Source organism: Ranitomeya imitator, chromosome 8, assembly GCF_032444005.1.
Source record: "Ranitomeya imitator isolate aRanImi1 chromosome 8, aRanImi1.pri, whole genome shotgun sequence".
NCBI classification, from domain to species: Eukaryota; Metazoa; Chordata; class Amphibia; order Anura; family Dendrobatidae; genus Ranitomeya; species Ranitomeya imitator.
In genome coordinates this window covers 6,926,591-6,952,736 of record NC_091289.1, presented here as the reverse complement: position 1 = coordinate 6,952,736, position 26,146 = coordinate 6,926,591, and the positions used below count along the sequence as shown (strand labels likewise).

Below are 26,146 nucleotides of genomic sequence, written 5' to 3'. Positions count from 1 at the left end.
AGACCAGATACACTGTCACAAACCCTCAGCTGTGAGAACAATTAGGTCAGGATGAGTTTTCAGTTTTTGATTGAAGAAAATAATCCTCACTGTCGGCAAGCAGAGATCCTGAAATAAAGAGGTCCCAACCTTTCATTATACAGACGGACATCTGTGAGCCGAGATGAGAGGACTCGTTCATATCTGACCAAATTAGTTACGAATTTCCCAAAAAGTTTGGATTCTGTTTAATTTGACATTTTGGGGAATTGATTCAAATGAATCTTGTGAAAAACCCAAAACATTTTTCTGTTTCCTTTTGAGGCTGAGAAGGGATTACAATAATAATGACATCATAATAATGACATCGCCTGTCCTTCTGTCCGGGGTGGTGTTGGCGCGGAGGCTCCCATAGGGGGCGACACACGTCATTGATGTCAGTGCTGCAGACCGGCACGGATGACCGGCGGCGGGTGCTGGTAGAGAGAGGACTGTGAAATAATGTGTTCTTTTAACTCCTTCCCTCCATTTATTATACTCTGGGGTCTGGAGAGACCCGAGAACATAAGAAAGGGTTTTTCGTGGATTAGGCTAGGTTCACATTGCGTTAGTGCAGTCCGTTCAACGCATACGCTAACGGACTGCGCTAACGCAAGTGCCGAAATAGGATCGCGTTTATGCGATCGCGCTAGGGGTGACGGACCCAAAAACGCTGCAGACTGCGTCCGAGGGACTTTCACAGAATAACGGCACATCGCTAACGCATGCCGATTATGGCATGCGTTAGCGATGCGCTACATAATGGCAGTCAATGGGTGCGCTAACAGATCCGTTACATAGCGTTAGTGCCGCTCTGTAACGGATCTCGCTAGCAGACTGCCATTAACGCAATGTGAACCTAGCCTAAGGAAACATTTTATTGGGCCCTGTCTGCCTCATCGAGGGAATCTACCCGGAATGGACCGATCGGACCACGTGATGGCGCTGATGTTCTCTGTGTGTGTTACTTTTCCTAGGTGTTATTGTGCTGCTGTTCTCACCGCCCACTCACTGGATATCCGGGGGATCCGGATGGGCTCGCTGCTGCTGCCTTCTCCTCCATCGCTGATTGGCCGGATCTCGATGATGTAATCCTCATCGTACGGCAGTGACAGCTCCACAGACGTCTGATTGGTCTCGATCAGGGCGGCTCCTCCCTGTCTGTTCCACCGATAGAAAACCTGCGACAAGAGGGTCACGTGATGCGCTTGACATTCGCTGCGGCACCACGAAGATGGCGCTCGACACGACACTCACCCTGTACCCCTTCACCTCAGACTCGTCCTCCTGCGCCGTCACCTGGTCCCAGTTCAGGATGATCTTGGAGTTGGACGAGTTCCAGGTGATGTTTCCCGGCGGCTGACTTGGGGCTAAAGTGAGAAAACAGAAATCTAAGGCTGTAACAATGGCGCCGTATTATACCGCTACAATGGTGCCGTATTATAGCGCTACAATGGCGCCATATTATACCGCTAAAATGGCACTGGAATATACCTCTACAATGGTGCTGTATTATACCGCTACAATGGCACTGGAATATACCGCTACAATGGCGCCGTATTATACTGCTACAATGGTGGCAGAATATACCGCTACAATGTCATGGAATATACCGCTACAATGGTGCCGTATTATATCGCTACAATGGCACCGCTACAATGGCGCTGTATTATACCGCTACAATGGTGCCGGAATATACCGCTACAATGGTGCCGTATTATATCGCTACAATGGCGCCGTATTATACCACTACAATGGCGCTGTATTATACCGCTACAATGGTGCCGGAATATACCGCTACAATGGCGCCGTATTATACCGCTACAATGGCGCCATATTGTACCGCTACAATGGCACCGTATTATATCGCTACAATAGCGCCGTATTATACCGCTACAATGGCACCGGAATATAACGCTACAATCGCGCCATATTATACCGCTACAATGGCGCCGTATTATCCCGCTACAATGGAACCGGAACATAACGCTACAATGGCGCCGCATTATACCACTACAATGGCACCGGAGTATAACGCTACAATGGCGCCGTATTGTACCGCTACAATGGCGCCGTATTGTACCGCTACAATGGCACCGGAATATACCGCTACAATGGCGCCGTATTATACCGCTACAATGGCACCAGAATAGAATGCTACAATGGCGCCGTATTGTACCGCTACAATGGCACCAGAATAGAATGCTACAATGGCGCCGTATTGTACCACTACAATGGCACTGGAATATACCGCTACAATGGCGCCGGAATATACCGCTACAATGGCGCCGTATAATACCGCTACAATGGCACCAGACTATAACGCTACAATGGCGCCGTATTGTACCGCTACAACGGCACTGGAATATACCGCTACAATGGCGCCGGAATATACCACTACTATGGCGCCGTATTATACCGCTACAATGGCGCCGTATTATACCGCTACAATGGCGTCATATTATACCGCTACAATGGCGAGACATCACGAAGACGGCACTCACGTGGCTTCCTGGTTGTCACGTTCACTGTCGGACTGGCGGGGCCGGTGCCCGCGCTGTTGTACGCCCGTACATTCAAGCAGTACAATGTGTGCCCTTGGAGGTGGCTCAGTTTGGTGGAGGTTTGGTTGCCCAGGGTCCGCAGCTTCCGAGCACTTTGTTCTTTCTCGTTTTGTTTCCAGTAACGAACCTGAGACACAAATAATAAGATTATATCTAACAGCCTTCAGTAAATGAAGCGTGACCCCCATATAATGGACGGCCCGGGTCTTACCTCATATCCCTGGATCCTTCCCTTACTGAGGGTCCCAGGGACCCCGATCCAGGACACCTCAATGTCCCAAGCAGTGAGACTGCGAGCAAAGACGCCTGCCGGGGCCCGACCTGGCTCTGCAGTGCGTAAATGGTTAATATACATTAGTATAAGATGATACAAAATAACATAAACCACATAATAATGCAACAGTGTAACAATAATATAATGATATAATGCCATATAACAGGAGAATAATAGTATAAATGTGATATAAAAACCGTAATAATACAATGTTATATAACAGCAGCGTGTAATAACATAAGTGTGACAATACAATATATTATGGAATCTGAGCATGTAACAAATCACAGAATATGAAGATACAATGTAATGATGATACATTCTGCTGCAGTCATCCGCTCCTTTTCTGTGACCCGTCCAGGCTCTTACCTTCCTCCGCTGTGTACACAACGGTAAGGGGGCTGAAGGGACCCTCTCCTCTGTTGTTGAAGACCCCGACCTTCACCTCATACGGGGAGAACGATGGAAGACTCTCATTACGGTAAATGTAGCGGGAGGAATCCGCCGACGCCACCACCGTCTGCATCCAACTAATAGTCCCGAAAGGCCGGAACGCCACCACGTAGCCGAACCCTCCACCATTCTGGAACTCCTCTGGTACAGGCTGGAGACACAATATATCAAGCATGAAGAACAGAGACCCCGGAAATCACAAGGCCCACAAGTTGGTCCAAGGGGAATATACAGGGTAAATATGTGCCCAGGGAAGGACATGGAGGATATCGGTCTTTGGGGAATAGAGGAAATACGAAGTCTCAGGCAAAAAATATAGGGGAAATATATAGGAATATATAGGTCCATGGAGATATTTATTATATGATGTGAATATTGGGGCCTATTGGTTATATGGGACAATACGTGGATATATAAGGGACCACAAGCCTAGGGTTATATATATAAAAGGAACATGGGTCCTAAGGGATTATATGGGGGAATAGACACCTTAGATGAATAAAAAGGGGACCACGAGCCTAGAGTTATATACAAGAGGACTGTGGGTCCTATAGGGACATGTTATGTGTAGATTTTGGGGTGTGCTGTTTATGTGACAGCCTATGTAGCTCCCATTGATCACATTGGAGGGGTTTTGGATAAAGCCATGGGACACACAGATTAATGTCCTGCATCCTAATAACCCCCGACTGCTCGCAGGTGGCGCTCACCTCCCATGTGATGACCAGCTCGCTCTTACTCCCGCCACCACCGCTGACATTCGCTGGCGTCACCTCGGGAACTGCCAGAGGAAAGAGCAGGAAAAATGAGAGGAGCGAGATACCAGAGAGTGAGAGTTGTAGTACTGCGGCTTCAGCTTTCATACTATAATATGTCGAGTGCACTGGGATAAGGGTGTACTTACTTTTACAAATAGGTTTCTATTCCCTTCCCCTTTTGTTTATTTTGTAATGTTGCATTTTGATTAATCTTACTCATACTCAATTTGTTTTTATTATGTACACCCCTCCTCACATGTAAAGCGCCATGGAATAAATGGCGCTATAACAATAAATAATAATAATAATTCTGTGGATAAAATTAGCAAATACTTTATTCATAGTCCAGTGTTACGGAAGGGTACCAAGTTCAGGACACTGCTTTTTATGCCACAGCCACAGGCGACTAAATAGTGAATTTCCATTGTGGGTCTGATGGTCGCAGCTCTCGGGGGTCTTCACTAAGACTCCGCTTGTTCCTGAGGGACCTGAGCCCCATAGTGTCATAGATGAAAACTCATTATTAAGCACTGTCTCCATCTAGTGGTAGAACATTATATTGCAGCTTTTTCTTTATTTACCGGTATTTAAGTCTCTTATATAGCACCATTAATTCCGCAGCGCTTTACAGACCTTATCTGCACTGTCCCCATAGGGTCTCACAATCTACATTCCCTATCAGTCTATGGGTATGTTCACACGTTCCTGATTTCCATCCTTTTTTTTTCAGGACTGTTTTTTAAAAAACTGCAGCTCTTGGCAGAAAACGCAGGTCCTTTTTTTTGTCCTTTTTTGATGCGTTTTTTGATCCTTTTTTTTATGCAGTTTTCTATGCAGTTAAAATGGCTGAAAATACCCTAACCCTACCCCTAACCCTAACCCTACCCCTAACCCTACCCCTAACCCTATTCTAACCTTAGTGGAAAAAAAAAAATTCTTAAATTTTTTTATTGTCCCTACCTATGGGGGTGACAAAGGGGGGGCGGGGGTGTCATTTACTATTTTTTTTATTTTGATCACTGAGATAGGTTATATCTCAGTGATCAAAATGCACTTTGGAACGAATCTGCCGGCCGGCAGATTCGGCGGGCGCACTGCGCATGCGCCCGCCATTTTGCAAGATGGCGGCGCCCAGGGAGAAGACGGCCGGACGGACACCGGGACGCCGGGTAAGTATAAGGGGGGGAGATTAGGGCACGGGGGGGGCATCAGAGCACTGGGGGGGGGCATCGGAGCACGGGGCGGTGGGATTGGAGCACGGGGGGGCGGGATCGGAGCACGGGGGGGCAGCCACACTCCGCCCACGCACTTCCGCCCGCTTCCCCGCACTTCCTGCTGCAGCGGTTCGGCACCACAAACCGCAGTAAAACCCGCAGATATTTTTTTCATCTGCGGGTTTTACTGCGGGTTTGACCTCACAATGGAGGTCAATGGGTGCAGAACCGCTGCGGCTCCGAAAAAAGAAGTGACATGGTACTTCTTTTTTCCCGCAGCTATTCAGCGCGGTTTTTTTTTTTTTATTTTCCGCATTGTGGGCACAGCAGTTCCTGTTTTCCATAGGGTACAATGTAATGTACCCTGCATGGAAAACAGCTGCGGACCCGCAGCGGGAAAATCGCGGCAATTCCGCATGAAAAAAAGGATCGTGTGAACATGGCGTATGGTAGAAAACCGGAGAACCAGGAGGAAACCCATGAAAACACGGGGAGAACATACAGACTCCTTGCAGGTATTGTCATGGGTGGGATTTGGACACAAGACCCCAACGCGGCAATTCTGAAGTGCTAACCACTGACCACTCTGCACCATTTCTTTTCTTCTGTTTTTGCTGCTTTCCTTCCAGGATAAGAAAACGTTCACACAATCATATTAAGAAAAAAAAATATGATTTTCCTCCAGAAAAAAAAACTGGATTGTCACCCACGTAGCATCTGCTCTCATACAACTAGAAATTAACAACACCAAATACAGCTTCCCATGTTACATGATTGCAATGTATTTCTAAAAATTGGATGTTATACCGTTAATCCATATGGGATCTGATTTTTGTGTGCAGATTAGCTGGCGAGTCCCATCCGAAATATAGAGACCTCTGCAAGGGCAGCACGGTGGCGCAGTGGTTAGCACTGCAGCCTTGCAGCGCTGGGGTCCTGGGTTCAAACCCCACCAAGGACAACATCTGCAAAGAGTTTGTATGTTCTCTCCGTGTTTGCGTGGGTTTCCTCCGGGTACTCCGGTTTCCTCCCACATTCCAAAGACATACTGATAGGGAATTTAGATTGTGAGCCCCATCGGGGACAGCAATGATAATGTCTGTAAAGCTCTGCGGAATATGTTAGCGCTATATAAAAATAAAGATTATTATTATTATTAAGCTGGGATAACATCGGTCTGCACGCTGTCAGCTTCTCACACACAGGATGAGTGAACGTAAAATCTCCAAACTGTGACCAAGACTATTGAGACTGAAGCAGATTCTGCTTTTCACATTCTGCCTCTTCAGTGTTTTTGCGCTTTTAGTCGCTGTTTCCATGGTTACTGACGGCCAATTATAAACATTCCGCACATTGTTACATTTTATTGACAAATTCAAAAAGTTTCTGTGATGCCTCAATATTCCCGGCACTGCCCCTTATACTCCTGCCCCTTATTCTCCACACTCCTGCCCTTATTCTCCACACTCCTGCCCCTTATTCTCCACACTCCCGCCCCTTATTCTCCGCACTCCCGCCCCTTATTCTCCGCACTCCCGCCCTTTATTCTCCGCACTCCCGCCCCTTATTCTCCGCACTCCCGCCCCTTATTCTCCGCACTCCCGCCCCTTATTCTCCACACTCCCGCCCCTTATTCTCCACACTCCCGCCCCTTATTCTCCACACTCCCGCCCCTTATTCTCCACACTCCCGCCCCTTATTCTCCACACTCCCGCCCCTTATTCTCCACACTTCTGCCCTATACCCGGCAGCTGGATATCGACTCATGGCAGCGTCACCTTTTCTTCTCCGGACAATCATTCTTCCAAACATCTCAAATAGTCTGCAGGGGTCTTCGTCTGATAAAATATCTATACCTCCCCCTCCCCGGCCTCTGCAGTCCAATCCCTGCATTTCCTGCAGAATGTCAGTCTGTCCTTGATGTTGTTCTTGGTGATAAGTGGCTTCTTTACTGTCTTCCTGACACCAGGCAGGCTCCAAAAGCCTTTGTCTCCCTGTACGTACAGGTTGCCTTGATTCCTGCGCAAGCTCTGCACTGGAGATGAACCAATAGCAGGATCCTCTTTAGGAGACGGTTCTGGCACTTGCTGGACTTTCTTGGGTTCCCTGAAGTTTTATTCTGCACAAACATTTAAACTCTCTCCTTGAAGTTCTATAACATCTGATAAATGATTGATTTAGGGTCAATGTCCTTGCCTGTAAAACCCTTTGTAAAACCACCTTCATAACAATGTGTAGTTGGGAAAAACAGACGCTATACAAAGTGAAGAAGCAAAACTCTGTTCTTAGGGTGTTACTTTATAAATTCTCCTTCCCGGTGTCCAGACTTCTGCATTCTTATCCTCTTGCTATTGTGTTCACTTTTCATCTTTTGATTTCTCGCAGATTTGCAGATGTTGCCACTTGTTTGAGGTTATCTCCTCATTGTGAAACTGCTTTCAGACAGACATCAAAGGTGAACTGGAGACCAGACTTCCATGAGTGGCTGCCATCTGCCGGCAAGCACCGGCAGCCTCGTCAAGTGGCCGTCAATTATTGACCAGTACATTATTACGCCATATTAACGGGGGCTACTCACGGGCTTCTTCTGTTCTCCTCTTGTCGGAGGGGGGGCTGGGCTCTCCGATTCCAATCTGGTTGATGGCGATAACCCGAAATTCATACTCAACCCACGGACTCAGACCGACCACTGTGGATGTGAAGGATCGGCCATCCACAATCTCAGGCACTAGAACAACACAAATATATTTATCTAAAAAGCAGTTCATTTTATTTATAGCTCTCTGTTATCAGCCACCATGCTGGAGAGCGGCTGACTGTAGGAAAGGTGAATACAATCTGGTACTCTCGGTTATCAGCCATTTCAGGTGGGGAGAGGAGGACTAATGATGTTCAATGGAATGCGTGGCACGATTTAAAGCGTATATCTGGGACTTTAAAAATCAAAAATTGTACCTAAGCACTAACAGACAGGTAGTTGCTACCCACCTGCCTGTTGTTGCCTGGCGCATTTTTTTGCCGGCACAGAGCGGTTACAGTTTTCCACCTATGTCTGTGTCAAGAGAGCGGCTGTTCCTTTTCCTATTGACAGGGCGGCACTGCAGGTGTCATGCTGATTGACTGCTGGCTCTCCGCTGCCTAATTGGGTGAAGCCGGCTGTCAATCAGCATGACACTTGTAGTCCTGTCTACAGGAAGAGAAACCACTGCTCAGTTGATAGGGAGCAACTGAATCTCCGACAGGAGCAGTCAATGGCCGACGCCGGGTACAACAGTCAGGTAGTTGCCTCTGTGAGCAACGACATGCCTATTAGTTATTATGCACATTTTTTTTTTAAAGTCCCGGATATCTCCTTTAAGGAATTGCTCTCACCTGTACTGACTGCTTGCCAGCCCACTGAGAACGGCGTCCGAGCCTGTACCACATACATGGTGATGGGGCTGTGATTGTCCACTCCTGGCATCCAGGATAACTGAGCAGTGGTATCAGTGATTTCCTCCACTGTGAGAGCATCTGGTGGTCCCGGGGGTCCTTCAGAAAACACAAATGATTAATTCCACCATAAAGTCTGGCCTCTCCTCCTGAAGGGTAATTTACAAGTTGGATATAAAGACACGACATATGAAAGTCTCACTGAGGGATAAGTTGTATTAGGGTATGTTCACACGTTCCTGATTTCCATCCTTTTTTTTTCAGGACTGAAACCGCAGCTCTTGGAAGAAAACGCAGGTCCTTTTTTTGTGCTTTTTTGGTGCGTTTTTTGATGCGTTTTTTGATCCTTTTTTTTATGCAGTTTTCTATGCAGAGTCTGTGTGTTTTCTAGGAAGTTTTTTAGGGTTAAAATGGCTGAAAATACCCTAACCCTACCCCTACCCCTAACCCTATTCTAACCTTAGTGGAAAAAAAAAAAAATTCTTAATTTTTTTATTGTCCCTACCTATGGGGGTGACAAAGGGGGGGGGGGGGGGGGTGTCATTTACTATTTTTTTATTTTGATCACTGAGATAGGTTATATCTCAGTGATCAAAATGCACTTTGGAACGAATCTGCCGGCCGGCAGATTCGGCGGGCGCACTGCGCATGCGCCCGCCATTTTGCAAGATGGCGGCGCCCAGGGAGAAGACGGCCGGACGGACATCGGGAGGCCAGGTAAGTATAAGGGGGGGAGATTAGGGCACGGGGGGGGCATCGGAGCACGGGGGGCAGCGGAGCACGGGGGAGGGGCATCGGAGCACGGGGGGGGCATCGGAGCATGGGGGTGTGGGATCGGGGCAGCCACACTCCGCCCACGCACTTCCGCCCGCTTCCCCGCACTTCCTGCTGCAGCGGTTCGGCACCACAAACCGCAATAAAACCCGCAGATATATTTTTGATCTGCGGGTTTTACTGCGGGTTTGACCTCACAATGGAGGTCTATGGGTGCAGAACCGCTGCGGCTCCGAAAAAAGAAGTGACATGCTCCTTCTTTTTTCCCGCAGCTATTCAGCGCGGCTTTTTTTTTGAAATTCAGGAACATGTGCACAGCGGTTCCTGTTTTCCATAGGGTACATTGTACTGTACCCTGCATGGAAAACAGCTGCGGAACCGCAGCGGCAAAAACGCTGCGGTTCCGCAGTAAAAAACGCACTGTGTGAACATGGCCTTATAGTGGCAGTCTTAAAGGACTACAAACAAAACATATGTCTTTAAGTGGATATTTTAATAATTTTAAAGCCCTAAATCTGGACTTATGCAGCAATCATGTTGACCTCCCTCTTGCTCCACTTAAAGTGATATAAATTCGGTTTAGGAGGATCTCCAATTTTATCCTCTGTTCCTATCCTGGCTTGTTGTCAAACGATATCTCTTAAAGGTGTAGAATTGTCTGTAGAGTCCTCCTCAGGCATTCAAACATGATCAGAGACAAAGAGCTGGATTGAGGGGTGACATATGACCCCATTGCGGTCCCTCATGATGGTTGAAAGATTAACCCTATTAGGGGGAATCAATGCTTACAGATTTCAGCTCTATAGGAGACCACTGACATGGTAACAAGGAGCAGCGAGAGGGCAGGAGATTATTGAAAACTTAAATCATATTATCTGTTTCATTAGAAAACAATAGTTACATTGATTTTTATTAGTAAGCTAACTCCATATTTACCTCGGACAATGAGATCAGCTCCTGCAGACAGTTTATCTACACTAGTGTGCACCAGACAGATGTATTTCCCAGCATGCTTCAGCTGGATACTCCTTATCATTAGGTCACCAGCAGAGTCTTGCTGTGGAAGAAAAAAAATGATGAGAGCAACTTGGAAACATGAAAATACAATCAGAAAAATCTCTGAGATCACCACCTCCACATACAGATACAAGAAGTAGAAGATCTCAGCTGTGCCCTGAACAGACAGTGCACAGGCTCCTATAAGTACCATACTCACTCCTCCAACTCGCTCAAAGTGTTCTCCATCTTTCTGGAAGTCAATTAATTGTCCATTGAAGACCCAGGAGAAGGAGATGTCCAGAGAGTGGTCGTGAGAGACCTGACAGGGCAGTACGATGCTCTCTCCTACTGTGACATCCATACTGGAAGGAGGCACCAGAACCTGTGTAGGATCTAAGATGCAACAGAGACAAGGCGGTCATATTGGGATCTTATCTACCTTAGCAGGGAAAATGGCAACAAACAGCATATCTTGTTTCGGGGGAAATGTCCATGATCACTGAGAGTCTCAGCAGCCGGACACCTCATGATCAGTTTATCATTGGAGGACCCTTCTAACAGAGAAATTTGCTAGTAAATATATTGCTCACCCTTCACCACCAAAGTTCCTGTGCTGCTGGCAGTGCCGAAGTGATTAGTGGCAGTACATGTATAACTACCAGCATCTGCCTTGGTGAGGTTAGAAATCTTCAAACTTCCATCATCTAAAATTGCAATTCTACAAAGAAACAAACAGACAAACAAACTGTAAAATCTGATTATTCCCTGAATATAGCTGTATAACGATAGATGTTTGTAGTGAGTTCCCCCTAGTGGTGGCCGCAGACAGAATCTTATCATGTATCTCTGTATACAGGGAGCTCCCCCTAGTGGTGGCCGCAGACAGGATCTTATCATGTATCCCTGTATACAGGGAGCTCCCCCTAGTGGTGGCTGCAGACAGGATCTTATCATGTATCTCTGTATACAGGGAGCTCCCCCTAGTGGTGGCTGCAGACAGGATCTTATCATGTATCTCTGTATACAAGGAGCTCCCCCTAGTGGTGGCTGCAGACAGGATCTTATCATGTATCTCTGTATACAGGGAGCTCCCCCTAGTGGTGGCTGCAGACAGGATCTTATCATGTATCTCTGTATACAGGGAGCTCCCCCTAGTGGTGACTGCAGACAGGATCTTATCATGTATCTCTATACAGGGAGCTCCCCCTAGTGGTGTCTGCAGACAGGATCTTATCATGCATCTCTGTACACAGTGAGCTCCCCCTAGTGGTGGCTGCAGACAGGATCTTATCATGTATCTCTGTATACAGGGAGCTCCCCCTAGTGGTGGCTGCAGACAGGATCTTATCATGTATCTCTGTATACAGGGAGCTCCCGCTAGTGGTGACCGCAGACCTGTACACAGGGACCTCCCCCTAGTGGTGGCCGCAGACAGGATCTTATCATGTATCTCTGTACACAGTGAGCTCCCCCTAGTGGTGACTGCAGACAGGATCTTATCATGTATCTCTGTATACAGGGAATTCCCCCTAGTGGTGACAGCAGACAGGATCTTATCATGTATCTCTGTATACAGGGAGCTCCCCCTAGTGGTGGCTGCAGACAGGATCTTATCATGTATCTCTGTATACAGGGAGCTCCCCCTAGTGGTGACTGCAGACAGGATCTTATCATGTATCTCTTTATACAGGGAGCTCCCCCTAGTGGTGACTGCAGACAGGATCTTATGTATCTCTGTATACAGGAAGCTCTCCCTAGTGGTGACTGCAGACAGGATCTTATCATGTATCTCTGTATACAGGGAGCTCCCCCTTGTGGTGGCTGCAGACAGGATCTTATCATGTATCTCTGTATACAGGGAGCTCCCCCTTGTGGTGGCTGCAGACAGGATCTTATCATGTATCTCTGTATACAGAGAGCTCCCCCTAGTGGTGGCTGCAGACAGGATCTTATCATGTATCTCTGTATACAGGGAGCTCTCCCTAGTGGTGGCTACAGACAGAATTTTATCATATCTCTTTATACAGGGAGCTCCCCCTAGTGGTGGATACAGTCACAATCACAAAATAATTTTATGTATCTCAATGGTTTAGGAGAAGATTTGTAGCTGTGCATCAGTAGACGTTTGCTGTGACCCCTATAAAGTAATATAATGGAAGCATTCAGCTTTGAATTTTGCCAGAGCAGCACGTTAGGTTTACCCTCATGCAGCAGAGCCGGTTGAGAGACGCGTGTTAAGTACAGGCCATAGTCCATATGTTTTCATTATCTGCGCAGTCTATGAATATCCAGTCATTCAGCTGGTTAATAGGAATTACAGACGGCGCTGGATTCGTTCGGAGCTTCAGGAAATGAGTCTGAAGCTAAAATTCTCCGAGAGCTTCTAATGAGACTGAAATAGCTGCGCTGCAATGAGACATTAGCCGACATTCATCCCCGGCCAAATCCCAGCAGCGACTGCGCCGACTCTATTCTGTGTCACAGCTGCGGATCGCCTGCACATAAACGCCATTAAGTCTCTGGCTACAGCGCGCAATGTCTTCCTGAGTATTAAATCCTGTATCAGTCGCGGATAATACGTCCTCGTCAGACTCGGATGACTCCAGACGCCTCTTATCAGATGGGAAATCACAGCTTTTTCTTCTATGGACAATCGATTTTATTTCTGCCTTTTCCCATTTCTTGCCTCGCCGCCTTCACCAGTCTCAGAAAGACAAAGGGGCTTATACAGAAATCCACCTAAAATAAGGGACCCCAATCATAATCTGATGACATGACGTCCTGCTGCTCGATCGCCCGGTGATCAAATCCAACCCACAGCAGAGCCTGGGAGCAAGTGTTTCATTTCCCTGCAGCGCCCCCACAGGAGAAATAAAGAATTGCACAACTGTAATCAATAGGCCATCTGTATAATACATGGACATCTTGGGTCCTCCAGCAACATATTGCCCCAAAAGTACGGTATATAAAAAAATGTTATTTTTTCTAAGCCAGACAACCCGTTTAACATGAATGAGGAACAATTGTGAAAAGTGAACAGATGTCTATTGTCACAGAAGAAATCCTGTAATCCTGTATTGCAGAACATTAAATTAAAGGGGATGAAAACTTTTGCAATCAGTTACTTCCAGTGTAACTTCAGTTTCAGAAAAAGTCAAATATAATCCACTGTGATTCAAAGTCATTATAGAAGAAAATTTGACAAGTCCAAGGAGGGTGAGCACTTTTGCAATCAGTTACTTTGCGTTTCAGATTGGTCATGAATATTTGTTTTCTGTTGTCTGAAAAAAAAGTCCATTCCACTTTGATTCAATGTCATTACAGAATATAAAGCGAGGGGGTGAATACTTTTGATGAGTGTTGTAGCTAAGGAGAAGCTGGATAATATTTGCTTTTGGAGTGACCGTCTTTCTCATCACCAGAGACAACGTGCATCGGTCAGATAATGTCCTGAACTCCGGTGACCTTGGCTGGAGGAGATGACATAAGTTGGACGGGACCCATTTTTGAGCTTGATCTAGGGCCGCCGAGGAAAGGAATATTATTAAGTAATGAAGCTTCAGAGCTGTGGCTCCAGTGAAGACATTTGTAGACTTGTTGCAGCAGATGGTCACATTACAGCAGCAGATGGCACAAAACAAGTTAAAAGTGAACATCGAGTTTATGGAAAATTGAGGGAAAGTTGAGAAATGACCCCCGAGCTGAAAACCAAAGTCGATAATTTTGTGTGAGAACAGAAAGGGCATGAGCGGATGAGTGCACGGTGCCGAGGGTGTTCCTCCAGAGGGCCATGGATGGCAGAAAATTATGGCAGCCCACCATAGATACTACAGGGCCAAGTCAGTTCTCATGTAACATCTCCAAGTAAACTGAGATGTCCAGGACTCCCACAGTGCCAGTGACTTCCTGAGGGTCTTCATACTGACTGGGCACCATCTACTCATGGCAACCTCAAGGTTTGATTCTGGCATTCGGAAATATAAGCTTATTTTTACTAGAATTGTATCAACTAAAAATTGCTCCGTTAACTCACCTTGCATTAGGCCGCACCAAGTCCCTTCCTTTCTTCCAGTTGATGGTAGGCTTAGGGGAAGCTCTAGGCTTGCACTCAATCAGAACGAAGCCCCCGACTTTTCCTAAAGTCACTCGTCTAACAAAGGCTGAAGAAAAGTCTGGACCCACCGCTGAAACAATAAATTAGGTTACAAAAGTTGTGGGGAATATGTTGCGGGCACAAAGATTACGAGCATCCCCCCAGTGGAATTATTAAGGACTTTTAAACCGAGTACCCCTGCTTTTCAAGTCTAAGCTTCAGCGGTTTCATGGCTGACTACTCATGACAGACTGCGGACATCTGAAATGTATGCAGGACACAGAAAAGATATGGAGGCCTGACAAATGACCCCATTACGGTCCCTCTCAAACCTGGAGTCTCTTAGTGCAGTACATACAGAATGTTATGGGATGTTCATCAGAAAGACTCATACTTGCAGAATGATGATTCCAGTTATTGCATGAATTTGATGTCACATATGCGTGTGTACTCACCGATGACACGTAGCTCGGCGCTGGAGTACATGGTCCCATGTTTGTTTTCAGCTAAACACTGATACATTCCTGAGTCTGAGCTATTCACGGAGGTGATGGTGAGACTCCCGTGCTCTATCTGGAGACGGCCCTGAGGAAGCGAAAAGAATGAGCGACATAGGATTAGATACACTATCAGGTGATACTGTCTGCTAAGTCTGTGTATCTAATCCTGTCTGGTGAGATACTGCTTACCTTGCTCTGCAGGCGTTGGCCATTTTTCAGCCAGGAGTATGTTGGCTTTGGTCGCCCACTGGCTTTACATTCCAATAATATGTTCTCCTCGATGGCGATATGAGCATCGTTGATTTTTTGGATCCAGGCGGGAGGAGCTGCAGATGACATTACAATATGTGTCCATTTCCTCTGCATTTAAAAGTATTCCCCACTGCAGGGAGACACTCTGATATTGCCATTATTTCTGTATTAGGGACCTCACAGGAAACCTCCTGGAGTCGTCCTGTACTATTCAGACATGGCGTCTGCTCTGGGGAAAGCTGGATGACCAATATGTCCGCCACTGTCCCTCCCCACCTCCTGGAGGCAGCCCTGTCTAGGACTGATATATCTTCGGTCAGTATATAATGGGTCTGTATATTTTTGGTCATTTTGCTTATTACGCCCTAGTCATACCAAAGTACGTGAGCTGCCCTCGCACCATGTTCTTCCCCCGCGTATTCTCCGCCACACATTCATAGGGGCCGGCGTCTTCCTGCTGGAAGTTGGGAATCTCCAAAACTCCGCTAGATCGGTGGCGTCGCACTTTGCGAGATATGGCTTTACCGTCCGCCCTCCTCCAAGTGATTGTCGGGACCGGACTATGGGTAGATACAAAGAAGAAGTGGCAGGTGGAGATGAGGGTAACAACCAATATGGCAGCCATTACATCATTCAGGAAAGTTGTCTCCCAGAGTGCAGAGGGGAACTGGGAATGGGCGTAATTCAGGATTGAGGACAAACCCGGAGAAAATGTCCGAGATTGGGGAAATTAACTCCTGTACTGGGGAAGGAAACTAACGTCCGGTGACATTCTTCGTTTTTGCGATTTTCATATTTCACTTGGTTTATAGCAAGCGGCTGAAATTGTCAATTGCAGAAATCGATTGTTTCCTGCCCTTAGTAGAATATTGTTTGTGTAAGGTGGCCGGTCATGAGGGTTAAACAATGTATCACCCTGGATGAAACAATGTATCATTTTAGATTAAACAAGGTATCATTTGGAAATATACAACGTATCCTACAGGATTATACAATGTATCACAATGGATTAAACTACGTACCACCCATATATTCTAATAGGACATGTGCTCATGGGAAATATTCTGTAAAGATCTCCCCTTATGTGCAGCCAGTACTCAGACTGCGCCTCCTGGTTCGTGTATATAAAATAATCATTTAGTCGGCGCTTTATAAATTGCGACTTACTTTCCCAGTGCAAAACACTCCAGTTTGACCGTGGAGCCCTTCGCTGCGGCCACAGTTTCTGGGAAATGCACCTCGATTTTTGGCTCATATTCTCCCATCACTCCTGTAGACAGACAAGTGAGACAGTGAGAAGACGCCGTGTGCAGGACGCACAGAGAGACACGATGTAGAAGATGCAGGTGAAATGTGGCATTTTTTAAGAAAAGGAATAAAAGAAGCTAATGTAATATTTTTGTGCTGCCCGCGCTCGCTGGCACGTACCGTCCGTTCGGAGGGTGAGCGGTGTGCTGGGCCCCAGCTCTCGTGTGTTCGTCACCGTGTTTGTCACCACACACGTGTAGTTTCCGGAGTCAGGCGGCTCCACTTTGGCGATGTAAAGATTCCCGGTGACTTGTGACACAAATCTGCGGTTGTCTTGCTGCACGAATGGTGGATACTCATTAAAGATCCAGGCATAGACCAGCTCTGTGCGGTGAACGGGAGATGAACAATGTCCAAAATTCAGCCGCAAAATATAAAATCACATAACAGGGGCACAATATCACCGCCATATATAATATTACACACCGGGAGCACAATATAACCGCAATATATAATATCACACACCAGGGGCACGATCAAGGTCGGGCTGGCCCACCGGAGAATAGGAGGATTCTCCGGTGGGCTCAGGCACTGACATCTTCGGGCATTCAGCGCCGGCAGCTGCCAAGGGCCCCTGCTGCCATAGGGGCCCCCAGCCAGTGTCGCTAATAGCACACTACGCAGCGGCTATGGGGTCCGGTGCTAGCAGAGCAGCAGTGATGGAGCAGCGCGTGACAAGAGGCAGGAGCCGGCTGCTGTGACTAAAGCCTGTAGCCGCTGCTAAAGAGAAATGAATATTCACTGCTCCCCACACCAATGGTCGTGGGGAGCAGTGAATATTCATTTCTCTTTAGCAGCGGGCACAGGCTTTAGCTGCAGTAGCCGGCTCCTGCCTCTTGTCACCTGCTGCTCCACTGTTGCTGCTCCCCAGCGAGCGCCACATTCAACTATATCGGCATCATAGATGCCAATACAGTTGAAAGCAATAATGGAGGAAAAAGCGGCAGATTACGCTCCCTTCCCCATAATTTCCCTCTGCCTCGTACACAGCCAGTGAGCAATGACGTCACTTCATTGCGCACCATGCTGTGTGTGTTGGGCAGATGACAGTGCAGCTGCTGAGACCAGAGCAGAGGTGGGATCAGCGGGGGAACGAGGAGGAGAGGCGAGTACTGTGTTTGTTTTACACATCAGTGAGTGAATACTGATGGTCATAATACTGTGGAGGGGGCTACATTATATTCTATGAGGGGGGCTGCATTATACTCTATGAGGAGGCAACATTATATTCTATTAAGGGGGCTACATTATATTCTATGGGGTGCTGCTTTATACTATAATAGGGGGGCTGCATTATATTCTATGAAGGTGGCTACACTACATTCTATGGGGGGGGGGGCTGCTTTATACTATATTAGGGGGGCTGCATTAAAATCTATGGGGAATGCTGCCTTATACCCTATGAGGGGGCTGCATTATGTTCTATGGGGGGATTCTTTATAATATATTTGGGGAGGCTGCATTATATTCTATGGGGAGGGCTACATTATACCTTATGAGGGGGCTGCATTAAATTCTATGAGGGGGTTACATTATATTATATAAGGGGGTTACATTATACTCTATGAGGAAGGCTGCATAATATTATATGAGGGGGTTGCATTATATTCTATGAGGGGGGCTACTTTATATTCTATGAGGGGGGCTGAAACAACCCATGCTACATAATTAAGGTGTGTACTACCTCATGTTATACCCTGATATTAGTGTGTTTTACCACACAAATGGTGGTCTTGTATTTATTTCTATGTAGATACATAGTGGGCCCCAAGAATGATTTTCTATGGTGGGCCCAAGGTGCTCTGGTCCGACGCTGGGCACAATGCTCCCCCATATATAATATCACACCACCCTCCATATATAACTATGATTTCACGATATAGGACTTTCCATATACAATGTGATGGGGGCTGCATTATACCTTATGAGGGGGCTACATTATATTCTGTGAGGGGGGCTGCATTATACTCTATGAGGGGGAAATATTATATACAGAATATTGCTGCCATACATAACCGCAGTAAGGGCTCAGTGTTGGTGAAGCAGAATCCTGCACCTGTTTCATAAATAATGTTTTCAGATCCTCACTAGATCCCAGATCTCTGCTTGCTGTGTGTAAGATTATCACTTCCATTCAGATGTAGAGAACCTGTCCCCACTGCCTCGTGTTGCTTGCGACAATTGTATCGAGTCTCCACAATGTGTGAACTAATCAGCCCTGATTCCAGGATGTTACAATGTATCTCCCACAGCAAACACAGACATTTTAATGAAGAGGAAGGGAAACACAAAAGCATCTTAGAGAGCAGAACATGGATGGAGATTTCTTGCATCCAAGAGAGAATCTTGGGAACAGCTCGCTGCCATCACAGATGGGTTTGGAGCTGCACGCTCATTAGAATATGAGGCGAGCAATTAATAAGATTACCATGAAAGACTGCAGCGATCTCCTCAGCTGTCACCTTAAAGTGATCACGTGACCAGACATTAGGAGGCGCCATAGTCTAAGGCTGCCACTACCCATGTGACAGCAAACAGTGCAGAGAATAAACAGCAGAGGGCGCTCCATTATAAGTAACCAATGTAGATTCACCTCCAGAATGAGCAGGAGGTCCGCACAGCAGCACCATCCCCTGTCCCTCCCGTACATACACCGTACTGCGGGGCCGGGTCTGGAATGAATCGAGATCTGCAGGGAAGAAACATTCACATAATTACACCCGACTGCGATCACAGAAAGTCAGAGAAAAGCCTGAAAAATAACAATGGGGAAATAAAAGTCAAATTTGCAAACAAAATAAAACACCTGTCACTGATACAGGTCATAATAACCTAAAGCAAAAGAGGGAAGAACCCGCACACAAACATAATACTGTCAATTCAGAGCAGTATTATAGTAGTTATATTCTTGTACATAGGAGCAGTATTATAGTAGTTATATTCTTGTACATAGGAGCAGTATTATAGTAGTTATATTCTTGTACATAGGGGCAGTATTATTGTAGTTATATTATTGTACATAGGAGCAGTATTATAGTAGTTATATTCTTGTACATAGGGGCAGTATTATTGTAGTTATATTCTTGTACATAGAGTCAGTATTACAGTAGTTATATTCTTGTACATAGGGGCAGTATTATAGTAGTTATATTCTTGTACATAGGGGCAGTATTATAGTAGTTATATTCTTGTACATAGGGGCAGTATTATAGTAGTTATATTCTTGTACATAGGGGCAGTTGTTATGATCCGGTGACCTTGAAGCTGCATGAGAATTTTCACTGGAGATTGTGGTAACTATACTGACTGCAATACTGAACTTAACACCGCAACTAGAAGTAGCCGTGGAGTGTACCTAACACACCTAGACACCTCGTCACAGCCGGAGGACTAAATACCCCTAAAGATGGAAATTGGAATACTATCTTGTCTCAGAGAAAATCCCCAAAGGATAGACAGCCCCCCACAAATATTGGCGGTGAGTCGGAGAGGAAAAAACATACACAGGCAGAAAAACAGGATTTAGCACAGGAGGCCACTCTAGCTAGATAGGACAGGATAGGACAGAGTTCTGTGCAGTCAGTATTAAAACCCTTCAAAACATCCACAGCAGAATATACAAAAAACTTCCTACATCTAACTAAAGATGTAGGAGCGTAAATCTGCAACTCCAGTGAATCCTACAATCAGAGCAGGAATAAAACTGAAATAAGCACACAGCAGTGTGCCACAGATACAAAAACCAAACACTTATCTTTGCTGAATTTGGCAGCAAGCAGGAGAAGCCAGAAAGTGATCCAACACTTCACAAGGAACATTGACAACTGGCAAGGGCTAAAGGATCCTGCACACCTAAATATCCCAGTCAGAATTGTAATCATCCGATACACCTGGCCAGGACTGCGAGTCAGAGACAACTGCATTCCCACGTACAACCACTGGAGGGAACCCAAGAGCAGAATTCACAACAGTACCCCCCCTTGAGGAGGGGTCACCGAACCCTCACCAGGGCCCCCAGGACGAGCCAGATGAAAGGAACGAACCAAATCAGCAGCATGGTCATCAGAGGCAAAAACCCAAGAATTGTCCTCCTGGCCATAACCCTTCCATTTGACCAGGTACTGAAGCTTCCGCCTCGAAAAACGGGAATCCAAAATCTTCTCAACAACATATTCCAACTCCCCATCAACCAACACAGAGGCCGGAGGATCAACAGAGGGAACAACGGGCTCCACATATTTCCGCAACAAAGATCTACGGAAGACATTATGGATAGCAAAAGAGGCCGGAAGCGCCAGTCGAAAAGACACCGGATTAATAATCTCAGAAATCCTATAAGGACCAATAAACCGAGGCTTAAATTTAGGAGAAGAAACCTTCATAGGAACATGACGGGAAGACAACCAGACCAGATCCCCAACCCGAAGCCGGGAACCAACACACCGACGATGATTAGCAAAACGTTGAGCCTCCTCCTGAGACAACACCAAATTGTCCACCACATGAGCCCAAATCTGCTGCAACCTGTCCACCACAGAATCCACATCAGGAAGGTCAGAAGGCTCAACCTGCCCAGAAGAAAAACGAGGATGAAAACCAAAATTACAAAAAATAGGCGAAACCAAGGTAGCCGAACTAGCCCGATTATTAAGGGCAAACTCGGCCAATGGCAAGAAAGCCACCCAATCATCCTGATCAGCAGACACAAAGCATCTCAAATAAGTCTCCAAAGTCTGATTAGTTTGCTCGGTCTGGCCATTTGCCTGAGGATGAAACGCAGAAGAAAAAGACAAATCAATGCCCAACCTAGCACAAAAGGCCCGCCAAAACCTAGAAACAAACTGGGAACCTCTATCGGACACAATATTCTCCGGAATGCCATGCAAACGAACCACATGCTGAAAGAACAACGGAACCAAATCTGAAGAGGAAGGCAATTTAGGTAAGGGCACCAAATGAACCATCTTAGAGAACCGGTCACAAACCACCCAGATAAGAGACATCTTCTGGGAGACTGGAAGATCAGAAATAAAATCCATCGAAATATGCGTCCAGGGCCTCTCAGGGACCGGTAATGGCAAAAGCAACCCACTAGCGCGGGAACAGCAAGGCTTGGCCCGCGCACAAGTCCCACAGGACTGCACAAAAGAACGCACATCACGTGACATTGAAAGGCCACCAAAAGGACCTACCAACCAAGTCTCTGGTACCAAAAATGCCAAGATGACCAGCCAACACGGAACAGTGAACCTCAGAAATCACTCTACTAGTCCATCTGTCAGGAACAAACAGTTTCCCCACAGGACAGCGGTCAGGTTTGTCAGCCTGAAATTCCTGAAGAACCTGTCGTAAATCAGGGGAAATGGCAGAAAGGACCACGCCTTCTTTCAGAATACCGACCGGTTCTAAATCCTCAGGAGAATCAGGCAAAAAACTCCTAGAGAGGGCATCAGCCTTAATTACTGTTGTGAATTCTGCTCTTGGGTTCCCTCCAGTGGTTGTAGGTGGGAATGCAGTTGTCTCTTACTCGCAGTCCTGGCCAGTTGTACTGTTATGATCCGGTGACCTTGGAGCTGCATGAGAACTTTCACTGGAGAAGGTGTCCACTATACTGACCACAATCCTGAACTTAACACCGCAACTAGAAGTAGCCGTGGAGTGTACCTAACACACCTAGACACCTCGTCACAGCCGGAGGACTAAATACCCCTAAAGATGGAAATTGGAATACTATCTTGCCTCAGAGAAAATTCCCAAAGGATAGACAGCCCCCCACAAATATTGGCGGTGAGTCGGAGAGGAAAAAACACACAGGCAGAAAAACAGGATTTAGCACAGGAGGCCACTCTAGCTAGATAGGAACGGATAGGACAGAGTTCGGTGTGGTCAGTATTAAAACCCTTCAAAATCATCCACAGCAGAATATACAAAAAAACTTCCTACATCTAACTAAAGATGTAGGAGCGTAAATCTGCAACTCCAGTGAATCCTACAATCAGAGCAGGAATAAAACTGAAACAAGCACACAGCAGTGTGCCACAGATACAAAAACCAAACACTTATCTTTGCTGAATTTGGCAGCAAGCAGGAGAAGCCAGAAAGTGATCCAACACTTCACAAGGAACATTGACAACTGGCAAGGGCTAAAGGATCCTGCACACCTAAATATTCCAGTCAGAATTGTAATCATCAGATACACCTGGCCAGGACTGCGACTCAGAGACAACTGCATTCCCACCTACAACCACTGGAGGGAACCCAAGAGCAGAATTCACAACAGGCAGTATTATAGTAGTTATATTCTTGTACATAGAGGCAGTATTATAGTAGTTATATTCTTGTACATAGGGGCAGTATTATAGTAGTTATATTCTTGTACATAGGAGCAGTATTATAGTAGTTATATTCTTGTACATAGGAGGCAGTATGATAGTAGTTATATTATTGTACATAGGGGCAGTATTATAGTAGTTATATTCTTGTACATAGGAGGCAGTATTATAGTAGTTATATTCTTGTACATAGGGGCAGGATTATCGTAGTTATATTCTAGTACATAGGAGCAGTATTATAGTAGTTATATTCTTGTACATAGGGGCAGTATTATAGTAGTTATATTCATGTGCATAGGGGCAGTATTATAGTAGTTATATTCTTGTACATAGGGGGCAGTATTATAGTAGTTATATTCTTGAACATAGGAGCAGTATTACAGTAGTTATATTCTTGTACATAGGGGCAGTGTTATAGTAGTTATATTCTTGTACATAGGAGCAGTATTATAGTAGTTATATTCCTGTACATAGGGGCAGTATTATAGTAGTTATATTCTTGTACATAGGGGCAGTATTATAGCAGTTATATTCTTGTACATAGGGGCAGTATTATAGCAGTTATATTCTTGTACATAGGGGCAGTATTATAGTAGTTATATTCCTGTACATAGGGGCAGTATTATAGTAGTTATATTCTTGTACATAGGGGCAGTATTATAGTAGTTATATTCCTGTACATAGGGGCAGTATTATAGTAGTTATATTCTTGTACATAGGGGCAGTATTATAGTAGTTATATTCTTGTACATAGGGGCAGTGTTATAGTAGTTATATTCTTGTACATAGGAGCAGTATTATAGTAGTTATATTCCTGTACATAGGGGCAGTATTATAGTAGTTATATTCTTGTACATAGGGGCAGTATTATAGCAGTTATATTCTTGTACATAGGGGCAGTATTATAGCAGTTATATTCTTGTACATAGGGGCAGTATTATAGTGGTATAGTGTATATAGATTGTTGAACAATGCTTCCTCATATGAATGTCTTTTGTGGATTTTGTCCATTCCTTCATCCTGTATGGACCGATGCGACAGATTTCAGTGCTCGGTGTTTTGTGCTATATGGAGATTTTATAGGACGTGCATATAGGATGCGCTCGGCAGCTGTATAGCGGAGGATCTATAGGCTGCATTATGATGACATATGACAGTCTGGAGTCGGCATTATGCAGAATATCCTCAGAGCGGCAGACGGTGCTAATAACACATAATTGTAATGACTTATTCCCGTTATTACATGACGAGCGGCAGATGACTGTACGCCGCTGATCTCCTCTCGACCTTTACATTTATAGAATGTATATTTAATGAGGAACATTGCAATGTCAGCGGGATCGCTCTGAAAATACAATACCTGCGGGTCTCGTACACCTGCTGTCGGCTGCCTCTATATATTCTGTATTCTTGGGGCCCAAATATAATCCCCACACAGATCTCGTATACAGCCATGTCTGCTGTCTCTGTACAGCTCATATACGGCGCTCTCTCGTCATTCCTGCAGTCATGTCTCCTATAAATTGCAGTCTCTCACCAGGCTTCATATACATTTCAGTTTGCTGTAACTAGATCTCTTTTCCACTCGCCTGCAGTCTATCCACCTGGCTGTCTCTCCTCTGCTGTCTCTCCATTCTCGAAACTTTTTAAACTGAGCGGTCTATATTTTGCTGCATCTTTGCTGCAGTCTGACAGTAACTCTGTCTCTTAACTCTGTGCTGTTGTCTCTGATGCTGCCTCATCTGTCTCTGTACACTGTGCTCTCTCTCCTGCAGTCTCTGTACCCTGTGCTCTCTGTCCTGCAGTCTCTGTACCCTGTGCTCTCTCTCCTGCAGACTCTGTACCCTGTGCTCTCTGTCCTGCAGTCTCTGTATCCTGTGCTCTCTCTCCTGCAGTCTCTGTACCCTGTGCTCTCTCTCCTGCAGACTCTGTACCCTGTGCTCTCTGTCCTGCAGTCTCTGTATCCTGTGCTCTCTCTCCTGCAGTCTCTGTACCCTGTGCTCTCTGTCCTGCAGTCTCTGTACCCTGTGCTCTCTGTCCTGCAGTCTCAGTACCCTGTGCTCTCTGTCCTGCAGTCTCTCTACCCTGTGCTCTGTCCTGCAGTCTCTGTACCCTGTGCTCTCTGTCCTGCAGTCTCTGTATCCTGTGCTCTCTGTCCTGCAGTCTCTGTACCCTGTGCTCTCTGCCCTGCAGTCTCTCTACCCTGTGCTCTGTCCTGCAGTCTCTGTACCCTGTGCTCTCTGTCCTGCAGTCTCTGTACCCTGTGCTCTCTCTCCTGCAGTCTCTCTACCCTGTGCTCTGTCCTGCAGTCTCTGTACCCTGTGCTCTCTGTCCTGCAGTCTCTGTACCCTGTGCTCTCTCCTGCAGTCTCTGTACCCTGTGCTCTCTCCTGCAGTCTCTGTAACCTGTGCTCTCTGTCCTGCAGTCTCTGTACCCTGTGCTCTCTGTCCTGCAGTCTCTGCGCCCTGTGCTCTATCCTGCAGTCTCTGTACCCTGTGCTCTCTCTGTCCTGCAGTCTCTGTACCCTGTGCTCTCTGTCCTGCAGTCTCTGTACCCTGTGCTCTCTCCTGCAGTCTCTGTACCTTGTGCTCTCTCCTGCAGTCTCTGTAACCTGTGCTCTCTGTCCTGCAGTCTCTGTACCCTGTGCTCTCTGTCCTGCAGTCTCTGTACCCTGTGCTCTCTGTCCTGCAGTCTCTGTACCCTGTGCTCTCTGTCCTGCAGTCTCTGTACCCTGTGCTCTCTCCTGCAGTCTCTGTACCCTGTGCTCTCTCCTGCAGTCTCTGTACCCTGTGCGCTCTGTCCTGCAGTCTCTGCGCCCTGTGCTCTATCCTGCAGTCTCTGTACCCTGTGCTCTCTCTGTCCTGCAGTCTCTGTACCCTGTGCTCTCTGTCCTGCAGTCTCTGTACCCTGTGCTCTCTCCTGCAGTCTCTGTACCTTGTGCTCTCTCCTGCAGTCTCTGTAACCTGTGCTCTCTGTCCTGCAGTCTCTGTACCCTGTGCTCTGTCCTGCAGTCTCTGCGCCCTGTGCTCTCTGTCCTGCAGACTCTGTACCCTGTGCTCTCTGTCCTGCAGTCTCTGTATCCTGTGCTCTCTCTCCTGCAGTCTCTGTACCCTGTGCTCTCTGTCCTGCAGTCTCTGTACCCTGTGCTCTCTCTCCTGCAGACTCTGTACCCTGT

General features: G+C 46.4%; 1 protein-coding gene across 3 annotated transcripts in view; it reads right to left on the bottom strand.

Moving 5' to 3' along the window:
• Positions 1-26,146, bottom strand: part of LOC138647266 (contactin-4-like) — a 254,562-nt gene that overhangs the window by 10,319 nt on the left and 218,097 nt on the right. For 2 of the 3 annotated variants that reach the window (XM_069736165.1, XM_069736167.1), the window contains 18 exons: positions 19,233-19,328; positions 16,760-16,963; positions 16,499-16,601; positions 15,707-15,891; positions 15,269-15,405; positions 15,035-15,164; positions 14,520-14,670; positions 11,077-11,204; positions 10,704-10,879; positions 10,424-10,544; positions 8,654-8,812; positions 7,860-8,009; positions 4,020-4,090; positions 3,226-3,460; positions 2,794-2,909; positions 2,523-2,709; positions 1,276-1,388; positions 1,031-1,199 (listed from right to left, as the gene is read on the bottom strand). In XM_069736165.1, the coding sequence (XP_069592266.1) occupies positions 1,031-1,199; positions 1,276-1,388; positions 2,523-2,709; positions 2,794-2,909; positions 3,226-3,460; positions 4,020-4,090; positions 7,860-8,009; positions 8,654-8,812; positions 10,424-10,544; positions 10,704-10,879; positions 11,077-11,204; positions 14,520-14,670; positions 15,035-15,164; positions 15,269-15,405; positions 15,707-15,891; positions 16,499-16,601; positions 16,760-16,963; positions 19,233-19,328 (2,631 nt within the window). Of the gene's footprint in view, positions 1-1,019; positions 1,200-1,275; positions 1,389-2,522; positions 2,710-2,793; positions 2,910-3,225; positions 3,461-4,019; positions 4,091-7,859; positions 8,010-8,653; positions 8,813-10,423; positions 10,545-10,703; positions 10,880-11,076; positions 11,205-14,519; positions 14,671-15,034; positions 15,165-15,268; positions 15,406-15,706; positions 15,892-16,498; positions 16,602-16,759; positions 16,964-19,232; positions 19,329-26,146 lie in introns of all 3 variants that reach the window. The other variant, XM_069736168.1, reaches the window with a different exon arrangement.